Source organism: Silurus meridionalis, chromosome 17 (assembly GCF_014805685.1).
Source record: "Silurus meridionalis isolate SWU-2019-XX chromosome 17, ASM1480568v1, whole genome shotgun sequence".
NCBI lineage: Eukaryota > Metazoa > Chordata > Actinopteri > Siluriformes > Siluridae > Silurus > Silurus meridionalis.
The window spans coordinates 4,304,720-4,325,040 of NC_060900.1; the positions used below are offsets into that span (position 1 = coordinate 4,304,720).

Genomic DNA, 20,321 nt, shown 5'->3' on the forward strand with positions numbered 1-20,321 from the left:
CCCCCTTCATACCCTATCAATCTTATCGAATCCCAAAATGTTGCTTTCCAGTGTCCAGGACGTCATCCTGCAAAAATCCTACTCTGATCCAGCACAATCAAATCATATCTTAAATTAATCAACGGCCAAGTGCCAGGTCAATCATAAGTCGGAGCCCAAATCCAATTGTGGGCTGGAATTGTATGAGGACGGAACCATCACGGCCACCTGAGCCCCTGTTACGTCTGATAAAGGTGAGAGGAAATGTACTGAGATTTTCTGCTTTTCATGTGGATAGTAAAAGTGGATAGCTAGCTAGGGTAGATAGCTAAGGTTGGCAGGGTTTTGGGGGGGAGGGGGAGGGGTCATTGGGGAATGGGCAAATGGTCCTTGCAGGGGTACCTAGCAGGAGGTCTTCTAGCCTTCTGGTTCGGCGCTCTTTATAAAAGGCCAACTTGTAAAATAGAGTCGCATGCTAATTGTTCCTGCTTGAATCACAATAGGCCAAGGTGAGACCTCAGCACAAATGCCAAATGGTTTTGGTATTGAAATGGTAATGCTAATACTTTACAGAAATTCAATTGTGGTGCCAGTTTGTTGAATGTAGCTAACGATTTACAAAAGGAATGAAGCTTGCATTGTGAGTTGACATTTAGACAAAATGCATGAAAAAAAACCTGCAATGAAAGCAACACCATCTGGGCCAATAGGATGGTCATGATGGAAGAGGTTTTCCCTTTTTCCTAATGGCACGTTGCAGCGCTCATACTTTTTCAACATATGTTAGATGATGCCACGCCTACAAATCTGGAATTCCCTACTGGTCCTGCCCCTTCATTCAGTACTATTAACGCTGGGAACAAAGCATGCAAAGGGTGAGTGCGAGCAAAGCAGACAGACTGAGAAAGAGAAAAAAAAAAAGTCTGGAGGCCTGTAGAGGCAGGTTCTTGGGCAAAGTAACCATGGTGACCCCAGTAAGGCCCAGTTAAGGTATTTCCTGCTTGTTGAACAGACTACTAATCCTAACAAGAACAAAAAGGTTATGGGGGTTCACCTTGGGGAAAAAAAACCCGAACCAGCCAGGAAATGAAAATAAGTGACAACAATTATGTCGTGCTGATAGGGGTTTTTATTTAATTTTTATTCCGTCTCCCTTTTAATAACCCTTTTTCCTCCCTCCCTTTAGTTGATAAGCCTCTGTCAACATTCATGCCATTACTCCAGGTCACAGGCGGGCCATAAAAGAGTCGCTGTTTAAAAAAAAAAAAACACACGTCACTTTGAAGTGTTCTAGGAGCCAGCCACCGTGGTTTAGTTCTCCATTTTGCCTTACACACACACACACGTGCATTCCAACTGCCAGTGGCTACAAATTCCTTGCATCATACACATTTCCATCAGTGCCACAATATACATATCTCACATCTGTCCTCTTTATTAGGGTCGATTGCGAAGCGCTGAACAAATGGCGTTATCAGTTGCCGTGTGTGCGAGAACTGAGAACACTCAAAACCTTTGCAATTCATATTCTCTCGTCCTGGACGTTTTATTGAGTCAGGAAACTATACCGTCTACAGATGACCTTTGCACCGAATCTACACAAATTTAACAATAAGAGCAGGCGACCAGCTGATAAGTACACTTCCTTCCCGGATATCAACACAAATATAAACACAAGCGACAATACAATATGAAACTAGGCAATATTGTATAGCATCAGAAGACAGATGTTCTACCAATTAAACCAATAAAGTAGAGACTATTGCTTCACTGTTTACTCTGCGTTTACTACAAATTACAGTGTCCTGAACCCAAGCTCTAACAAGAACTGATTATTGAACTGGAAAGAAAACCAACTACTCTCTCAAAAGCTGAAACCTTTCAGAGCAGGGGATCTTCCCCCCTGATTTAGCTGATGCTCCAGATTCCACTATGGGATTAACTCCGATCAAAGGCCATATTTTTGGGGGAAAAGAGGAGCTTGGGGGGGAAACGGGCACTCTCCTCATTCCAACTTTAAACCATCTTCGACAACTGACTGACACACAAGATAAACGATATCCAGTCATGACAGGAAGGGGGTATTTGCTCCTTTTATTTTTGCATTAGGCGTAACGGCAGAAAAGAATCAGCTGCTTTCGTGCGAGCTTTCAACATGAGCAACATTTCAACATTGGCGTCCTAATAGGAAGCAATAGAACAAAGAAAGAGTGCAATAGGATTTCCTTTAGGAAGCTGCGCTCGTGGTTGAATGGCAGAAAAAGCGACCGGACTGCATGGAGGAGATGTCCAGAAAGTGTGTTTCAGACAATACAATCCATTTCTGACTGGATACGACTTGATTCAGCTCCAATTTGATTTTGACAACAAGAATGACAAATTAGTTCCAAAGCTTTTCTTCACAGCCCTAAAACGACAGCAAGTTACAATCAAAGCATGCAAATGTTAATTTATTAGCAAATCTGATTCTCTTCACAGGTCCACCTATCACTTGCTTTGATTAGTGAAGATCTCTCCTCCTCATGAGGCAATAAGCAAATGGGGTGAAAAGTCTCCCAGCCCCCGCTCTCACACACACACACACACACACACACACACACACACACTGCCCTCACGTAGACCTCCATCAACCAGTAGATGCTAATGACATTTGATCACAATGGCTGCAGTTCTACAAACAATCACAACCCAAGCATGCACCAGCACACACACGCGCACACACACACACGCACACACAGAGTGAAAAGGGGAGTGGGGGTGAGATCAGCCTGTCCTGCTGAACCACACCTATTGTTCCCTCAGTCTGCACCCGTCCCCATCTCCACAGTGGCTGAGCGAGTGTGTGTATTAGAGAGATAACAAGAAGGATTCCAAATAAAGAGGGAATAGTGGAAAGGAATGTAAGCAGTTTGCTTTGCACAATTATGGATGAGCACACACACACACACACACACAGAGTGAAAAGGGGAGTGGGGGTGAGATCAGCCTGTCCTGCTGAACCACACCTATTGTTCCCTCAGTCTGCACCCGTCCCCATCTCCACAGTGGCTGAGCGAGTGTGTGTATTAGAGAGAGATAACAAGAAGGATTCCAAATAAAGAGGGAATAGTGGAAAGGAATGTAAGCAGTTTGCTTTGCACAATTATGGATGAGCTACACACACACACACACACACACACACACACACACACACACACACACACACACACACACACACACACACACACACACACACACACACACACACACACACCATGCAGTTCTGCCAAAACAGGGATCGGTTTTCCATACTGCACTGCAAATCTTTAATTTGTTTCGTAGGGGAAAAAAAAGCAAGAAAACAAAAGTCCTTCTTCCCAAATATCCTCTGGGGTTTTTGAATGTCCAGAGTCCAATAATTGCAAGCAAGAGCAAGCACCTGTTGTTCCATAGTGGCTTATGTAATTCTCAACCATAGTTAATTCAAGATAAAGAGTTGGGCGAGTGTGTGTTTTTTTCTGTTCTGGGAGGCAACATGGCCACCTTCAGGAAAGCATGGCTCATAAACTAGCGACAAGTTAGCCAGTTAGCATTGGTGCTAAGTGCTAATTTTAAACATAGGGCTTCTTTTTTATATTAGTTGTATTTATTTTACATCCAATTTAATTTTCTGATTCATACAATTTTTGAATAAATATAAATAGAATAATATGTCTGGGGAAAATGTTTGAGAATCTATAAGCGTATAACTGTTGATTGTGCGAGTGTCCACGGTGATGTAATGCCACGTGTTCCGAGAGTTTATTTCCTTTCTTTAGTGCAGAAATAAATAAATAAGGGGTGCTTCTCTTTGTTTTGTTTTTCCCCTTCAGTCAAATGTAAGTATATATGAGTTATGAGCTTAAGAACTGTGCATTAGTCAATTTAGTATAAAAAAAAAAAAAGAATAAAATAAAATAAATAAGAGGAAAGATTTTTCATGCAGGCTCTTTTATAACTCCTGTTGTTCCTTCAGGAAACTTAATTTAATTGTGTGGACACTTTCAGTGTAAATGTAAATGTAAATGGAATACAGGAGTGATGGAACCGAGTCAAGAACAAATTGAATAACTAAAGAGAAAGGTTTTGCAAGACTTTTTGCATTCTTTTAAATCACTACAACAGAACCACAAACACAACATTAGCCCACAACTAATCCTGCGCCCTTCCCCCCCCTTCCTTTCATTGAACCCCAGTTTCAGAAGGAAACCAAGTTGAGATTAAAATGAGTCTGCAGGAGATTGATCCTAAGCATGGCTCATTGCTGTTGAGATGCAGTGGGGCCCTGTATATACTCATAGCTTGGCCTGGCCTACGCAAAGTGGCTATGAATCTTTCATCTGTAGAAGGGTTATGAATGTGGACACCGACACCAAACTTCCTCTACAAATGTAAACACTTATAAGCACAATGCTGAAATGATCCGAATATCAAAAGGAATCTGGTCAATTCAAAGCAGGAAGCGAATTCCCCTCATAACACCGTGCTGCTGGAAACAAATGAATGTTCTGGATACTTTCCATTTATTTTCAAAACAGAAAACTCCAAAAGGAAATGAAAAACACAGGCTGCTTGGATTACAAATGCTGATTGCTTTAAGGTGGGATTTGAATGGCACTGGCTGAGGTCCTAGTGTTTAGTTTCGTTTGTTTTTTCCTGGGGAGGAGGTGGACAAACTGCACAAATGCCGGCTCGTCAGGCCACTCGTCGACAGCTGAAACTATCATTCACTCCACAGGAAAGGAGGGGAGGGAAAAGAGGAGCGGGAAGAGACTGCCATTTACCGTGACGGGAGGAAGAAGGGAGAGAAGAGTGGAAAAGGGGCAGAGGGCCCCCTGAGCACGCCTGACCATTTGGTGATGGAGTGGCAGAGAAGCCTAAAAGCTCATCAGTCACATTTCAGACTCCTCTTCTTCTCTGTCCCACACTCCTTCTTCCTCCTGTCATTTTTTGACTCCCTGAAGGCGCTGGTCAATCAGTGAGCCTCTTCACTGCCTTAAACAAGCATGAACCCAGAATTTGAAGCTTTGAAGTTTTTATTTCCTTGTTGGCTGACCCTGAATTAACCCTACCTGGACTTCCTGAAATGTGTTTAGATGACATATCTAGGCTTTGCTTATTCATACATCTCTGTATCAGGATAAAAACTGGGCTCTCTTTCCCAGAAACCTGATCTCCACTGTGGAATACCGCCACAGGGTGGAGTGCTTGCTGTCTCTTCTCCTCCTTTAAAAAAAAAAATACAAAATTTGTAATTTATAGCTTTCCTGGAATTCGAGTCTTCCCGTGACAACAAATACCTTTTCATTACAAAAGGAGTAGAGCGAGACAAAAAGTCGTAGGTGGAAAAGAGATATTTTTGCCTACCTGGAGGCTAAAGACGCCAACTACACGCCCCTGTATACTGGCTCAATCCCAAAACCTGGTTTATTTAAAGTCAGACAGATAAACAGAAAGATCCACAGATAGAGGAAAATACAACAACGCTATCATGATATGGTAATAATATCAACGTGTGGCGTTTGTCTCTCCATGGGCCACTCTGGTTTTCACGAACCGAAGGGCAAAGGTCGAGTATGTTTAAACCTGCGAGTGAGACAGCAGTCCTCACCGCTGTGGAATGTTGCCAAAAGACACATTTTTCAGGATTTCATTTCATGCTCCCTCTCTTTCTCGCTCACCCCTCCCTCTTTCACTCCTCCTGCATCATCTGTGTGTGAGGTTTGGGGTTTAACTTGAACCTACTCCTTGTTTACGGGTTTTAGACAGGCCTTGTTTTGGAAAAGCGCACAAACACACACATCGTGCTCCTTCAACCTACGAATGAATACAAAAATGTGAACTTCCACTAGTGGCTAGCATTATTCAACTGGATTTAGGCATTTCTTTCTTTTCTTTTTTGATATTCAGGAACAAGAAAGAAATATAGCACTCATTAGACATGCTTTTGTGGAGAGAGAGAAAAAAAAAAAAGGAACAAAACCAAAATTCATTTCCAAAATGGCTTAAGCGTAGAAAATCCGTGCAGAACCAAAACCAAAGGAAATAAGACTTTAGTCTGTCATTTAGTCTGTACGAGTGGTCATTTAGTTAAACAGTTCGTTTGACTGTGGAGAGCTTTAGTGCAGATCGGCAAACTCTCAAGGACACTGTGTGACTGTGAAGAAGTGAAGAAGAAAACTCTCTCACCTTGCTCTGGGCTGGCCGGCCTGGTGTGGCCCTGCATTGGCTGGGTCAGAAGAACTGAGAACAGCAGCAGCATGACCTTCATTGTGTTCTTCATGTTCATTGTGCTCCTCTATAGCAGAGCTTGTTGCCTGGCGTAGCTCTCCATCAAACAGCTAGGACATCGGGTCTAAAACACACACACACACTTTATTAGACAATATGTTATATATACGAGAACTGAAAAAGCTCAATAGCAGGGTAAACACAAGTCTTTTATTTATTTATTTATTTATTTAAATCCACTGCACGAAAAAAAAATACTTCTTTCCGTCTGAGCAAAAAATCCACTCTGCCAATTTGACTTTGTCTCAGACTGGGCCAGAAGCCAAGAGGACAACCACAAGCCTCAAAATTCAGTACAGTCCACAACCGCTCTTTCGGAAACTGCGATGTTGTTTATGCCATGCATAGAGAACGTAGTGCAGCAGAGACAGACAATGGATTAAAATTAATTTTTTTTTAAATCATATGTTCACATGGAACAAACTAACTATTGCTGGGTCGCTAAACAGCAGCGCACCCCCTGAAGCACTCTGGGATTCCAGCCTTGTTTAACTGCGCTCTGATTTCCTACCATTCCTATGTTGAGAAAAAAAAATTCTAATTAAATTGTTTATTGTGGAAGCAGAAGAGAGAAGTTTAGGGTTCTGAATAAAATGACGGCACCAGAAGTCTCTCTCTTTTCTCTCTCTCTCACTCTTGATTACAGAGAATTTGCTAAGTGCAAACCACTCTGCCCTGAAGACTTCTGTGTTAAGACTGAAGACTTCATCCACAAATGTGTCTCCTAATAAAAAAAAAAAAAATCACCAATGTGTTTCTTTTAAAGTTATTCTAACCTTCATCTGTGAAATAACTATAGTAACTAAAGTACCAGAAAGACACCTTAGGACCAATCAAAATGGAGTATTATACCTTCCAAATTGAAACAACAGTTACACAAGATTTTGATTTCCATGAGCTGAAGGAAAACGGTGGAGAGGTTGATCACAGAGAGACGTACTAAAGTGTATCCCACCCCCTACATGAACCCAATACACCATTTGTTCTAGTGATTGCTGGAGCTCATTCACCAAATGTTATTCACTCTTACACAAACACACTCATTAGCTCAGAGGAAGGGGGGTCTGTGCGAAAAACCCATCACACCTTAAGGCAGCTGAAAATCTCTCGTTGCCCTTTAAGCGATGCCAAATTACTAAAAAACCCGGTTTTGTATGCGGCAAAATTCATTTGTTTATTAATCAGTGCCTTGGAGTTTATGCAAATCCCTCCGCCGGGCATTTCGTCACCTTTCTTCCAGCTGCTTCTCACTGGGACTGGAAGCACAATGCCAGTGAACAAATGCTACGACTGCAAGAGAATGGAGGGAGAACACAAATGCTGGCACCCTACTGAGTTGGCCAATGCGTCCCCTGGGAGCCCGAGGGTCAAACAAGTGAAAACAGGGAGAGAGTGAGACAGAGAGTGAGAGAGAGGGGGACCGGGTAGAGAGATGGCAGCTACAGAAAAATGTGTGTGTGTGTGTGTGTGTGTGTGTGTAAATCAGTTTCCTTTCCAGTAGCTCCTGTCTGCTGCCAGACACTCGGAAGTGAGAAGAGCTTATGGCCGGTCACCATCGAAGCCAAACACACACACACACACACACACACACACACACACACACACACACACACAGAAAGGACTGCTGAGGACAAACAGGCAGGACTTTGACTTTCCAGTCTGATGTGTTGGACATGTATATATATTTTTATCCCCAAATAGTCCCTAAACATCCTAAAAGTCAGACGTAAATATTTAAAATGAGTCTAACGTCTCTGTTCAAGCTTTCGAACCTAAATATTTACGGTGTGCAAATATTCAGTGATTGGACAAATCGTTCTCCAAAAATCAAAAGACAGCCTGACAAATGCACAAAAAAATAAAAAAATAAAAGAATGTGGGAGAAAAACTCCTAGGAAGCATTGTAGTTATGTTTCCCCCCCCCAAAAATGTGTAAAAACTTTCCTTAAATTATAGAGGAGTAAAACAAAAAAAAAATATTTGCAGCTTCAGTATAGAGTCAACAGTCTACCTTCAAACTATTGCTATTTGGATTGCTGGCCCCTATGCAGACAAATCTGAAAGAGATCTAAACAGATCGAATTTCCTGTTACTCCGTGTAAACAAACAAGTGGCAACTCATGCAAGCTGTGGAACAGACCTAGCTATTCATTAAAGCGTACGCTGAAGCGGGAGCGTAGCGGAAGAGTGAAAAGCAGAGTGGTCGGACCACCTAATTAAACGGAGCCCAGGATGTTGTCTCGCTGTGATCGGCGGAGGGGAACGAGGCCGAGGCGCACACACCCTCATTAATCGCTGCCTGCTAGCCGAGTGAAACGTTTTCCAAAAGGTGTCCAAGGCCGCCTTGCTTGCGGCGTGACACCGGAATGTTGTTTTTGGACTTTCGTTTTTCCTCTCGCCTCGTGCACCGTGCATAACTGATTTGCTTACAAAGTTACGTGTTCTATTCAAATAAGTTATTCTGCCACACCTGTATCTGGGTACGTCGTAGTACTGCGCACACTTTGCCACGCGTTTCATTTGCTTAATATCCAAACATCAGCATGAGCCTGTATTGGCAGCTATCCGGGGCTGTCGTAAAAGGTGGACGTGCTTCTAAAGGCTTACTGAATAAAGCCTGTTGCTTTTTTAAGCAGCCCCAGAAATTAGAGGGTGGATCATTCCTGTCACACACTACCACACACTCTGTTGCGCAGTTCCACCCAAAAGAATGTCCGGTGGGAACGCTGCTTTCATCCTCAGAATCTCAGAGTGGAAGATCTGACAGATACAGCTACGGATACAGCTATATGCAGCGAGGGACCGACGCATGAAGCAAGACAGTATGTGCAAAGCCACATGGTAGCCAACCACGCTTGGAGAGGAGCTTGGTCAATGCAATCAGCCAGTGGTATGATCGACAGGAAAGGAGGTCCTTCCCACCCAGGGAGAACAACCAATTATGTGGTCTTGGTCCTTGAGTCAAACCATAACCTTATGTTCCAAATAGTAAGCGACAGTTACTTGTTTCACGGCTCGCTTTTTCTTGACTCGCAAACACATGCTTAAGAAAATTCAATAAATAAAAAATGCCAAACTCCTGCTCATGCTGCTGCACATGGCAGTGGAACACACTCGGAGAAACGTGCCATCTACGCTCTTCTGCAGTCATTCTAAAGTCACAAATTGACCTTGTGATGCAATGACTGACAGGGAACAGAGTTCAGGCAGCTTGATTTTCCCAGCCATGATTGGCAGTAGGATTCAAACTCACAGTCTATGTAAACTAACTGCAGGTAGGATCTAAGGTTGTATGTAAGAAACATTAGATCCAATAGTGCATGAGATCTGATATGCACAGAATCGAGGAAATGCAAATAAACATGGAATGCGGCCACTATATCGTTTGCAGCTTTCAAAAATCGTTGGTAAATAGTATTATGGGATCATCTTGATCCAGTGACCATAGAAGATGCATTTCACTGTTCCTTGCATCCCATGAGAAGGACAATCATTGCCTCCAGATTACTCTGGAGCAAAGCTTCCTTTAAGTAAATGTATTGAGAAAAGCCTATAACTGATTATCAGACATCTAGCATCCGATGTTTCCTTTACAATAAAATACCTGCTGCATGTTGAAGAGAAAGTGACTTGTGTTTAAAGTTTCAAGGAGACTTGTGTTACTACAGAGTTCAGAGATGGGCTTTTGTGCCTTCTGAAATCCACCAGTCTGCTGAATTTCTGCTATGAATGTAAACAAAGAAGGTGGCTATGATGCATGGCATTTAATTATACACCACCATTGTACTAATTCTTCTTTGAAAAGACAGTGGAGCTAGGCTTCAACTCTATAAGCCCTTCCAGGTCAAGGGTGCCATTTCACTGTAGCGCTTCTGAACTCGTGACCCGCTTTGAAGGCGCCGTCATAGAAAAACTGGTCAAATCCTGCAGGACCAGCTAGTTCAGCAATCTGCCCTCCAATTTCACTAATTGATGTAATTACGGCCTTAAACGGCTGTGTTTTTACAAGGTTTGTTCCAGTTCTCCTTTTCAAAAGGCCAAGAAAAAAAGAAAAGCAAAACGTTTTAAAGAAGAGGAAAAAAAAAAGCATTATTGCTGCCAAAACAAACGTGAATGTCATTAAATATATCAGATGTAACTAACATTTGACCTGTTATTTCAAACTGTAAAAAACATACCATATAAAGTAAAAATAAATGAACAATTTTTTATACTTTTGGCGACTAGTTTGGACACCAGTGATTTTTTTTTTAGTGGTTAACATGCAGCCTGCGTCCATTTTTTCCTGCATGTTACAGCATGCTGTTATTGGTAAATAATCAACAATAGATGGCAGGGTGTGATGGAGCCTGACACAAAGCTAGATCACTTTTCCTTTAAAAGCGCAGCGCAATGCGTTTCGTCCTTTTATAGCAACGTTTTTGTTCATTTTTAACTAACATTATACTTTTCTTCACTTTTCTTCACCACACATACATCAAAACTCTGTGAGAGTTCAACTAGAGTGCAATGGATCGAGAGTCGATCAAACACTCTTTCACAGTCCTCCTTTCCTCTCTATTGGCATTAATAAGCAAAAAACCCACGTGTTCTACAGTTACAAAGAAACCAGAAAGTCTTGACGACTATAGCGTAGCAGAAAACTTGTAATCAAAAGCTCTGAAACTGGAGACTCCTTCTGGAAATGAGTGAATATCTCCTGGCAGCATATTTCACAGAACATCTAGGTGAATGATATTTTTATTAGAACAACTCGGATTGATCAAAATACTGTCTCCATTATGGAAAATAACCAAATCAGCACTTCCAGCTGACCTGAATTACAAAAATCAACAGTTCTTGAAAGTTATCTATGATTTTCGGTTATGCTTTGCATCAGATTGAGATCACGTTTGCTGCACAGGACATTAACGCTGCTTTGCTTCCAAGGCCCAAGGTGGAAATTGACCATGAACGCTTTTACTGCGAATTTCAATGGCCACTCAGTCAAAGTTTTTAGGGACGCTGAATTGAAAGCGATGGGGGAAGGGTGAGGGTGTGTGTGTGGTAATGAGGCAGCATGTGTGGGTTCTATAGAGTAGGAAAGATCGTGTAAACGCAGAGCTATCAACAGAATACTCCAAGCTGGATGTAAATGCTCAGGTTGTGAGACATGTTGAAGTGGACAAGTCTCAGCAGGCCTTCACAAAGGAGCACACAGGCGTCTCTGGAGCCGTCACGTATAAAGCGCATAGACGAGAAGCTTCCCAAAATACAAATCCTGTTTCGGGAACGTATTAATACCTGGGAAAATGTGGATGAAACAGGAACGATACTGAGCTCATAACCAAACACACTTACTCACTACACAACCGACAGCATTCGTTCCACATGTGTAGACTGAATGATCAACAGTGGATGCACCAAAAAAGCCTGTTGACAACTTGGTGCTTTTCTATACAGCAAACCTTATTGTGATGGATACAGAAATACCAGTTTAGATTCATATCCGAATAAAACCAGACTCCAGGATAATCCAGAAAAACATTCTGGAAAGAGAGACTGGGAGAAACAATGCGCTCCTCCAAGCATGACCAGCTAAAGTGTGGTGTGTGTGTGAAGAAATGCAAGATGGATCTTCAAGTTTTTTAGGTTTTCCAATATATCGACACAATAATTAGTAAATCATTTCAAAACTAATTCACTCCAATCTAAATTAAACAATTATGCAATGACTCATATGGACATTTTACTTCAGGGGGATTAAAACATTGAAAACTTGATGCAGCATAACACAGCTATAGCATACCTTTGTACACCTGTCCAGGCTAAATATGAATTAAAAATATATAATAATTTATATATTACGTTGTACATAACGTAAGAATTTAAAATATATGTCAAATACAAGATTTTTAATTAGAAGTCGGAGGTAAAACTGCGGTCCATGAACACAAAACACTTTGTTTTTTTTGTTTTTTTTTACAAAACCATCACATGGGAATCATTAAAACCTTCTAGACATAAAACTAGTTTTTATTTAGATTTTTTTTTTTTTTTTTTTAAGCAAAAAACCAGCTCATTTATGGAAGTTTAAACATGTAGCCTGAGGTACTCACCTTTTCTCTGAGTTAATCTTTTCCTCTCAGGCGCTGTAGATGTTGGAGATAATAACAATTTATCAAAAAAAAATAACAATAATAGTTACTTGTTTCGTTTTGTTCTCAATTCGGCGATACAAAATTTTAAAAAAGTAGGTTATGCAGAAAATCTGTGCTCTGGAAAAAAAAAAATCTTCTCGCAAAATCCAAATGTGGTCGAGTTTGGATTCAAAGGTTCAAGATTTCCGAGCAGGACTTCGAGAACAAGTCCAGGTTCTTTCTACCTTTTCCACTGCGGTGAATTTTCCTCACTTGGAAACCTTTTTTCCTTCTTTCTTTCCTATCCAGTCCTTTTCCCCTCTCTCTCTGTCCTGGACGCGTTTTTGCTCTGCGCGCAAGGAGGCAAAAGAAAAGCAGAAGGAGGAGGAGAAAAAAAACTTTTTTTTTTTCCCTTTCTTTTTTTTTTTTTTTACCGCGTCCTTGGTAGCAAATCCTCTTCAAAGTATCCAGTTATTAAAAATAAAAAAAAGGAAAGAAAGAAACCAAAAATGCGTTTCCCTTTTCCGTTCAAAGAGACTGAGAAAAGCCCAAAACTCTTACATTCGCATCTCTCTCTCTCTTTATCCTTCTCTCTCTTTTTTCCTCAACCTTTACTTTCCTCCTGGTTGGTGTTCCTCCCCCACCGCGGTGTGGAGCTCCAAAAAAAGGGGAGGGGGAGAAGAAGAAGGAAGGAAGGAAAGAAGGAAGGAAGGAAGGAGGAGATTCCAGAGACGCGCGTGCGGCTCCTCTACGACGCTGGAAGAAGCCGGGGCGCGCGTTCACGCACGCACAGGCGCATTCACTTACACGCGTATTGCGCTCGCGCACGCGCACCCATGCGCGCTCTTTTTGCATGGCTTTGATTTAAAAACCTGTCCGCCCTCCACACAAACACACACACACACACACCTACCTCAGCGAGTCTACACCGGCCCCAGGAGGTGCATTGTGGGATTGTAGTTTTCCCACCTCTGTGGTTGTCTCTGTAAGCCCTATCCTTTACAGCAAATGACTGGTTTCCGATCAATTAAATACAGACACATTACTGGGTTCAATCTACAAACCCTGACCATACAATCACTGTCCCGAGAAGGCGGAACATCTCAAAAGGCTAACTAATATTGGAAGCACTACTAGTCGTTGTTGGTGTGCTGCAGGTTCAATTCCTTCTCTTTCTCTCTCCATCCTGAGGCATAATGAGGTTTGGCCAGCTCCAGTCACCTCCCACCTCGTAAAGATTGTGGACCTTTGAAGAAGTAGATGCCGAACTCGCAAACATCCCGTACCATCTAGGGACGTACCAGTGCCAATTGGATCCCACTACATGTGTGGAGTTTTGACATTGGACCTCCTGGAGTGTTTAAAGGCTCTGGCATGGAGAAGCTGGTGCTGGATCTGTGATGATCACAAACGCTGAGCTCAGTAGCTCCTAGTTTTTAACCATAAAGACTGTATAAGACTGTAGAAAGAACATTACTTATAATCTTATAATCCAGTGCTCATGTTAGTTCTCATTCTCCAGTGTTCTGTATTGTTGAAAGATTTATGATCACACTCTTGATGTCACCCAAATGAGGATGGGTTCCCCTTTTGAGTCTGGTTCCTCTCAAGGTTTCTTCCTCATAACATCTAAGGGAGTTTTTTCTTGCCACAGTTGCCATGGCTGATCATCAGGGATAAATACACATCGTTCACTGTACCTCTACTGTACTATTTGTGGCTGTCCCAAGATATTTTGCATAATCCTTCTATTTGTTGCTATTAGACGAATGTTGTAACAGCAAAATTCTGAACTTTGCTGTGAGTCAAATGATACCACAATGCCAAAAAATGAAAAAGTAGCCAGTCATATTTTGCATATTAAGACAAAAGGTCTCAGTTCCAGTTTTCCTGAGGTACAATTTTTTTTACAAATGTAAAATCTGATTATTAATATAGGGAAGTAGCAAAAGTCTTTAAACCGGAAAGAGACAAGTGGGCTAATCTGCATTAGTCAAGTATTGAACACAAACAACCAAGCAAATAAATAAATGGGAAACATTGGGAAAAAAATGTACAGTGTCCACTAAAACAATGTGAACAAAACACATATGTGTAAAACATAAAAATATAAAGAAGTGTAAAATGCTTAAGCTTATAACCTGAGAACTTACAAGTGTCTCAAATCTTATTAGACATTCACAGGAAGAGGGTCATGTCAGCAAAGCCGTGTCTGATTTCCAGCAGCTGCAGCCAAATTTTTGTTTCAGACACCAATCAGACTTGGTTTGACCCAAAACATGGATGTAGTTTGCAATTATACACCGAACCATGAAGAACCTTTAATCATTTACTTCTACACAAAATCAAGCTTTGGGAAGTTATTAGCTAGCTCACACAATGGTTTTTGCAACAAATTGCTAAGCATTCCAGGGCTCTCAGACATAGAGCTAGACTTCTATGTTTGAAAATCAACTCAAGTCAAGTTTATTTCTATAGCGCTTTTCACAACAGACATTGTCTCAAAGCAGCTTTGCAGAATTTACCAGTTAAGGTAAATGCATTTATTCCTGATGAGCAGCCATGGTGACTGTGGCAAGGATAAACTCCCTTAGATGTTATGAGGAAGAAACCTTGAGAGGAACCAGACTCAAAAGAGGAACCCATCCTCATTTGGGTGACATCAAGAGTGTGATTATAGTCTTTAAACAATACAGAACACTGGATAGTGAGAACTAAAATTAGTACTAGAATGTAAGATTATGAGTAATGTTCTTTCTACAGTATTTTACAGTCATTGTGGTTATAAAACTAGGAGCTACTGAGCAACTCATAAAATAGCTCAACACTTGTGATCATCACAGATCCAACACTAGCTTCTCCATGCCAGAGCCTTTTAACCCTCAAGGAGGTCCAATGTCAAAACTCCACATGAAGTGGGATCCGATAGGCACTGGTACGTCTCTAGATGGTTCGGGATGTTTGCGGGGTCGGCATCTACTTCTTTAAATGTCCACAATCTTTATGAGGTGGGACGTGACTGGGGCTGGAGCAACCTCAGGATGGGTAGAGAAAGAGAAGCAGTGGAGAGGAATTAGCGTAGCTGCTGTTCATGTTATTAACAGCACAAGTTGTGCATGTGATCAGATGTTCTGGAGCACAAGGTTATGATGTGATGTGTGTTATGTGTAGGCTTTGCTAAAAAGATACGTTTTTAATCTGCACTTGAACTGGGGGAGTGTGTCTGAGCCCCGAACACTGTCAGGAAGACTATTCCGGAATCTGGAATAATATGGATAAAACAGTAAAGTTTTTTATTCAGACATAATGAACTTTGAACTCACGTAGCTATAAAGTATAAAAAGCAAAAAATCCATGTCTTTTTTTTTTTACAATATCTTCACATGATGAGAGGATTTCTCAGCAGCACTTGCTGTAGTTTGCCCTTGAATCAGATGTCTGCTTTGCCAAAATTCAAATGGGTGCAGAATATTTGGCAGTAACGTAGCAAGCTACATAATGTTATTAGGAAATGGGACTAAGATGACCTTGCCAACATACACAAGTGGGAGGAATGTGATATTGTATATAATAGATATTGACATTTAAAATGGCAGATATAGTGAAATTGCTGCTATGTGTTGATCCAATTCCTTTTCAAATGAAAACAATTTTTTTAGTAAGGATGTGTGTGTGTGTGTGTGTGTGTGTGTGTGTGTGTGTGTGTGTGTGTGTGTGTGTGTGTGTGTGTGTGTGAAAGCTACATATCTCTACCTCAGTTTGTGTTCGCATCGTAAAAGTGCTAAAAAGCTAATAAACCTTCGCTCCAAATCGTCCTAACAGCTTTCGAACAAATTGCACTTCTTGTCCCATGTTAATAAAAGATTTGAGGAAACAAATAGCAGGTTTAATGCTAAAAACACTCTTATAACAAGTCATTAAAGAGCCTTTATAAAGCCCACACACAACACAGATAGAGTCATGGAAAAACATGTTGTTTTTCTCATGAGAACATTATTTATTTGTTTGCCGCGCTTTTTTATTCTTCAATAGTGACATCGGTTTTCCGGCTTGACCAAACTCAATCCAATTAAACCTCAGTTGACATCAATTGACCTCCCAGACAACGCCGTAAAAGCAGGAAGAAGCGAGCTGCCATCATATGAGCTGTGTAACACTTTACTCACCCTTTTAGAAAAAGCCTAGGGGCTTGTGTTCTCAGAAACAGAAACACAAGGATTTCCAGTCAGCACACTCAATTATTTAAACCTTATTGTTCCCTAGAGGTGTAAACAATTGTAATGTTTTTTTTTTAAGCTCAAACCATATTGTGATAACACACAAGCTGACAGCAACCCCCTTTAACACGTGAGCAGATGCTTGACAGGCCCAAAAGGTTCATTTTTCTAAGAAGAGGAAGTGGTTCCTGCAGGTTATTATGTCGAATGGCAGAGCCTGGAAATAAATCTAACTAATTGTCCATTATCCAAAGTCTTATTCTTTAAAGGAGCAAGCAGGCAGACCAGAAAGGGTCCCATTGACCCACTAAAGGGGGCTTATCGCCAAATATAGGAATGAATAGAAGTGGCAATGAGGTGTGAACCAGCCTTACAGAGACTAATGAGGGGACAGGCTGAAAAACAAGAGAGATGGATGAGAATTGGAAATGGAAATGGTTTAGGTTGTTTAGGAGGTATATTCAGTCCTGGGTTAAACTTGGGCTGCAAAGTTTAAAACAAAGGCTTTTGGCAAAGCGAACACCTCAGTAGAGCCTGATTTGGTCTTTCCTTTGGATCAAAGTGATTTGTCTGGCCTATGTTGTCATTTCTAATCCTGTCACACTGAAGATCAGCCGAGAATGTTCTGAATCCGAACAGTCTCATCTGGTCAACATATTAGCCTATGATTCGTGTGATCCATGAAGCCATTGTACATTTCTGGAGTTTGGCTCTTTGATGCTGAACTCCACAGGGTTCTGGTTCAGCTTTGATTGTTCACATGGAGCAGTAAGCATTTACACATCGCTTTGGCTGTCACACGATAATGACTCGCGAACTCCTTTCTAAATGATGCCTTGGCTCCATGTCCATTTCAGTTGTTTTGGGATCAGTGCAAACTTCTGTTTTCTCTGAGAACAGAAAACAGATCAAGCTGAACTTTTGTGTACTGCATCGTTCCGCTATTCTAGAAGTGGATTTCCAGTTTTGTTTGGGTTACATCTAAACACAACCACTGATGGCCAACTGGCATTCAGCAGGGCTGGCATTCTCACAAGATTTACTTAAACTACAGTTTTCTGTTTAGGCCCTTTAGTATTCTGTGTACATATTGAACGCTTTGGCAAGAACTTACCATGGGGCGAGCTATCTGTAATGAGTGCTTGGACCCCATGGACTATTACTTAGTGTTCTATTTATTCTTATTAGTGGTTATTCTAGAAAAACTCAAATAACACAAATAAAAGTGCAATAGAATCAAATGCCAAGTGGTTCCTGCTAGAGGAGAGCATTTGTTTCCCATCCATTGCTGAAAACACCTAAACCACGCTGACTTACAAAAGCTATTCGAATAATATATGAATGGTCCTTGGACCCCCACAGATCACTGCAAATGGCGAGCTGTAATGGTGCAATTTAAGGGCCATTACGTGAAATATGAGTCAGAATACATAAAGTCTGAAGTCTTTTATAAATTGTTTTACATTCTACAAAAGCCAGAAGACATCATCTCACATTTAAAAGAGTATCTGCTTTATGTTCAGGTTGCTTTGGTGTTGTTTTGGTGTTTTAGCTCATGTTCTTGGATACAGACCATGTTAGACACCCATGAGAGAATTTAATTTGTTGTGCAACACAACACAACATAGGTCGATCAAGTGTATTGATCTCTGCATGATCAGTGTAAAAGCAAAAGCTTGTCTGAATTCACTTTCAGGTCTCTGTGTTGTCATAACGACACCACAGAGGAATCGATGTGTTCCCCAAGGTCAAACCAATTCGTTTTAGCTGCTTTCGTGTGAATATATGACTGCATTAAGTGTGTAATGTCATTTAATAAAGGTAAAAACCCAATACGTTCACTGCATTGTCACAAAACATCTGGATGTAGACATAGATCCATAAAGAAAAAGCAGGAAAACCATGAAACCTAGAAAGGAATGGAGATTTAAAAGGGAACCCACCCTCTTCTGTGTGTGATTATACAATTATTCTAAATTATTTAATTCAATTTAGTTCTTTTTTTTTTGTAGAGCACTTTTAACAATGGACATTGTCTCAACGCATCTTTAAGTCTGTTTCTTATGGGTGAGCCAGTGGCGATTGTGGCAAAGAAAACTCCATGGGATGGCATGAAGTAGAAACCTTGAGAGGAACCAGACTCAAAAGGGACCTCATCCTCAACACCCAATGTCCATTCATTACAGTTTAAACATTGTTGAGGTGTGCTATCCAGTGATTGGTGCTTAAATGCAAAACTGTTCATGCAACCTGTGGTCCTGAACCCAGATTGTTATATTAATTACAGTCCTTAAAGTTCTTGAGTAGCTCAGTAACTGTATGGATCTTTAGGCTGCTGATTTAAAACCATCACCAAACACAGAGTGGTCTTCAATTGAAGAGAACTCCATTCAGAGAAAGGGCATCAGGATGAGTCAGATGGATCTGAGGAGTCGAAAGGTACAGGAAGGAGAGAAGAAGGATGACAGGGAAAGATAAATAAGGATTTTTAACCATTCCAATAAATGTTTAAGGACATTGTACATAGTGAACAGGATGTAAGTAGGAACTCTGGCAAATTTATTAGATTCTACATTTGTTAGAACGACTACATGTTTTGAAAGGATGTTGAGCAGTAATGTTAGAAAAGCAGGCAATGTTCTCACCTCTGTGTCCTGTGCTGTGAATCACAGACCTGATCTAATTTCGTCTTATAGCTACTATAACAACATGAATCAGATTCTGCTCTGTCACCCATTGTCACACTTCTGTAGTTATGTGATTCACCAGTAGGAAATGACTGGCTAGTATTATAAACCCTGGAGGCAACACTCAGTCTCCTGACACAGTCAATTTCTTTATCTGAACATTGGATTCGGGGAAAAAAAATTCTAATCATGAGACATACACAAGACTATAATTTGTCTCAATTTGTGTAATGGGAAAGAGGGGATCTTTAAATGTAATGTGTTTATATATGACTTTAATCACTTTCAGAGAAGATCCAAAGCTCATCCCCGTGTGGTGAGTCATCCTACTTTAGCTTTGGTCTTTGGTCAAACTTTTCCCAGAGGACATTCTTTTGTAATGAGTGAATTTCTGTGTCGGTCCTGATTTAGTGACTCGAGGAAAGAAAGTGAATGGAGAAATAGCCACTGTGAGAGTGTTAAGCCCAGATGTTAAACCAAGACAAAACAAGCCATGCAGTGTGCTGGCCTACGGTAAATAATCTCAGACTAATTACTCTCGACCAGCACATGGGGGTAGAGAATGGGGGTAGGGAATACAATGCTCACACCAGGTGTGTGTGCATGGACGAATGACCAGGACCATGGGGGTGCCATGTCAACAATAACGAGAGTGTTCTGGGTGGCACAATGAAGCAATGGGGAAACAAAGACATGATCACAAGGAGGGGGGGCTGTTAATGAGAGTTATACCCCAGCATGATTAGATTCTTAAATACGATTGGTAAAACAGGTTATCATCAATTTGGTGCAGTCATAAGAAGGGTGCAAAAAGAATATCTAACAAGTGGTATTTCTGCAGGTGGAAATGTCCTGTTGATGAAAGAGCAGACTCGTTCAAAATAATTGTAATTCAAGTAACTACTATTTACAAACGTGTTGAACAGAAAAGCATCCCAGAAAGCATTAAACGTCAAATGTGGATGAGTCACAAAGTAGATCACATCGAGGTGCACTTTAAAAATAGAAAT

General features: G+C 41.0%; 1 protein-coding gene across 5 annotated transcripts in view; it reads right to left on the reverse strand.

Annotated features, from left to right (window-relative positions):
• Positions 1–13,191, reverse strand: part of fgfr1a (fibroblast growth factor receptor 1a) — a 30,343-nt gene extending 17,152 nt beyond the window's left edge. Inside the window, exons 1-3 of one of the 5 annotated variants that reach the window (XM_046870955.1) lie at positions 12,969–13,191; positions 12,387–12,419; positions 6,187–6,352 (exon numbers count right to left, since the gene is read on the reverse strand). In XM_046870955.1, the coding sequence (XP_046726911.1) occupies positions 6,187–6,286 (100 nt within the window). In that variant the 5' untranslated portion in view covers positions 6,287–6,352; positions 12,387–12,419; positions 12,969–13,191. Of the gene's footprint in view, positions 1–6,186; positions 6,353–12,386 lie in introns of all 5 variants that reach the window. The other 4 variants (XM_046870956.1, XM_046870954.1, XM_046870958.1 and 1 more) reach the window with 4 other exon arrangements.
• Between the last annotated feature and the right edge of the window lie 7,130 nt (positions 13,192–20,321).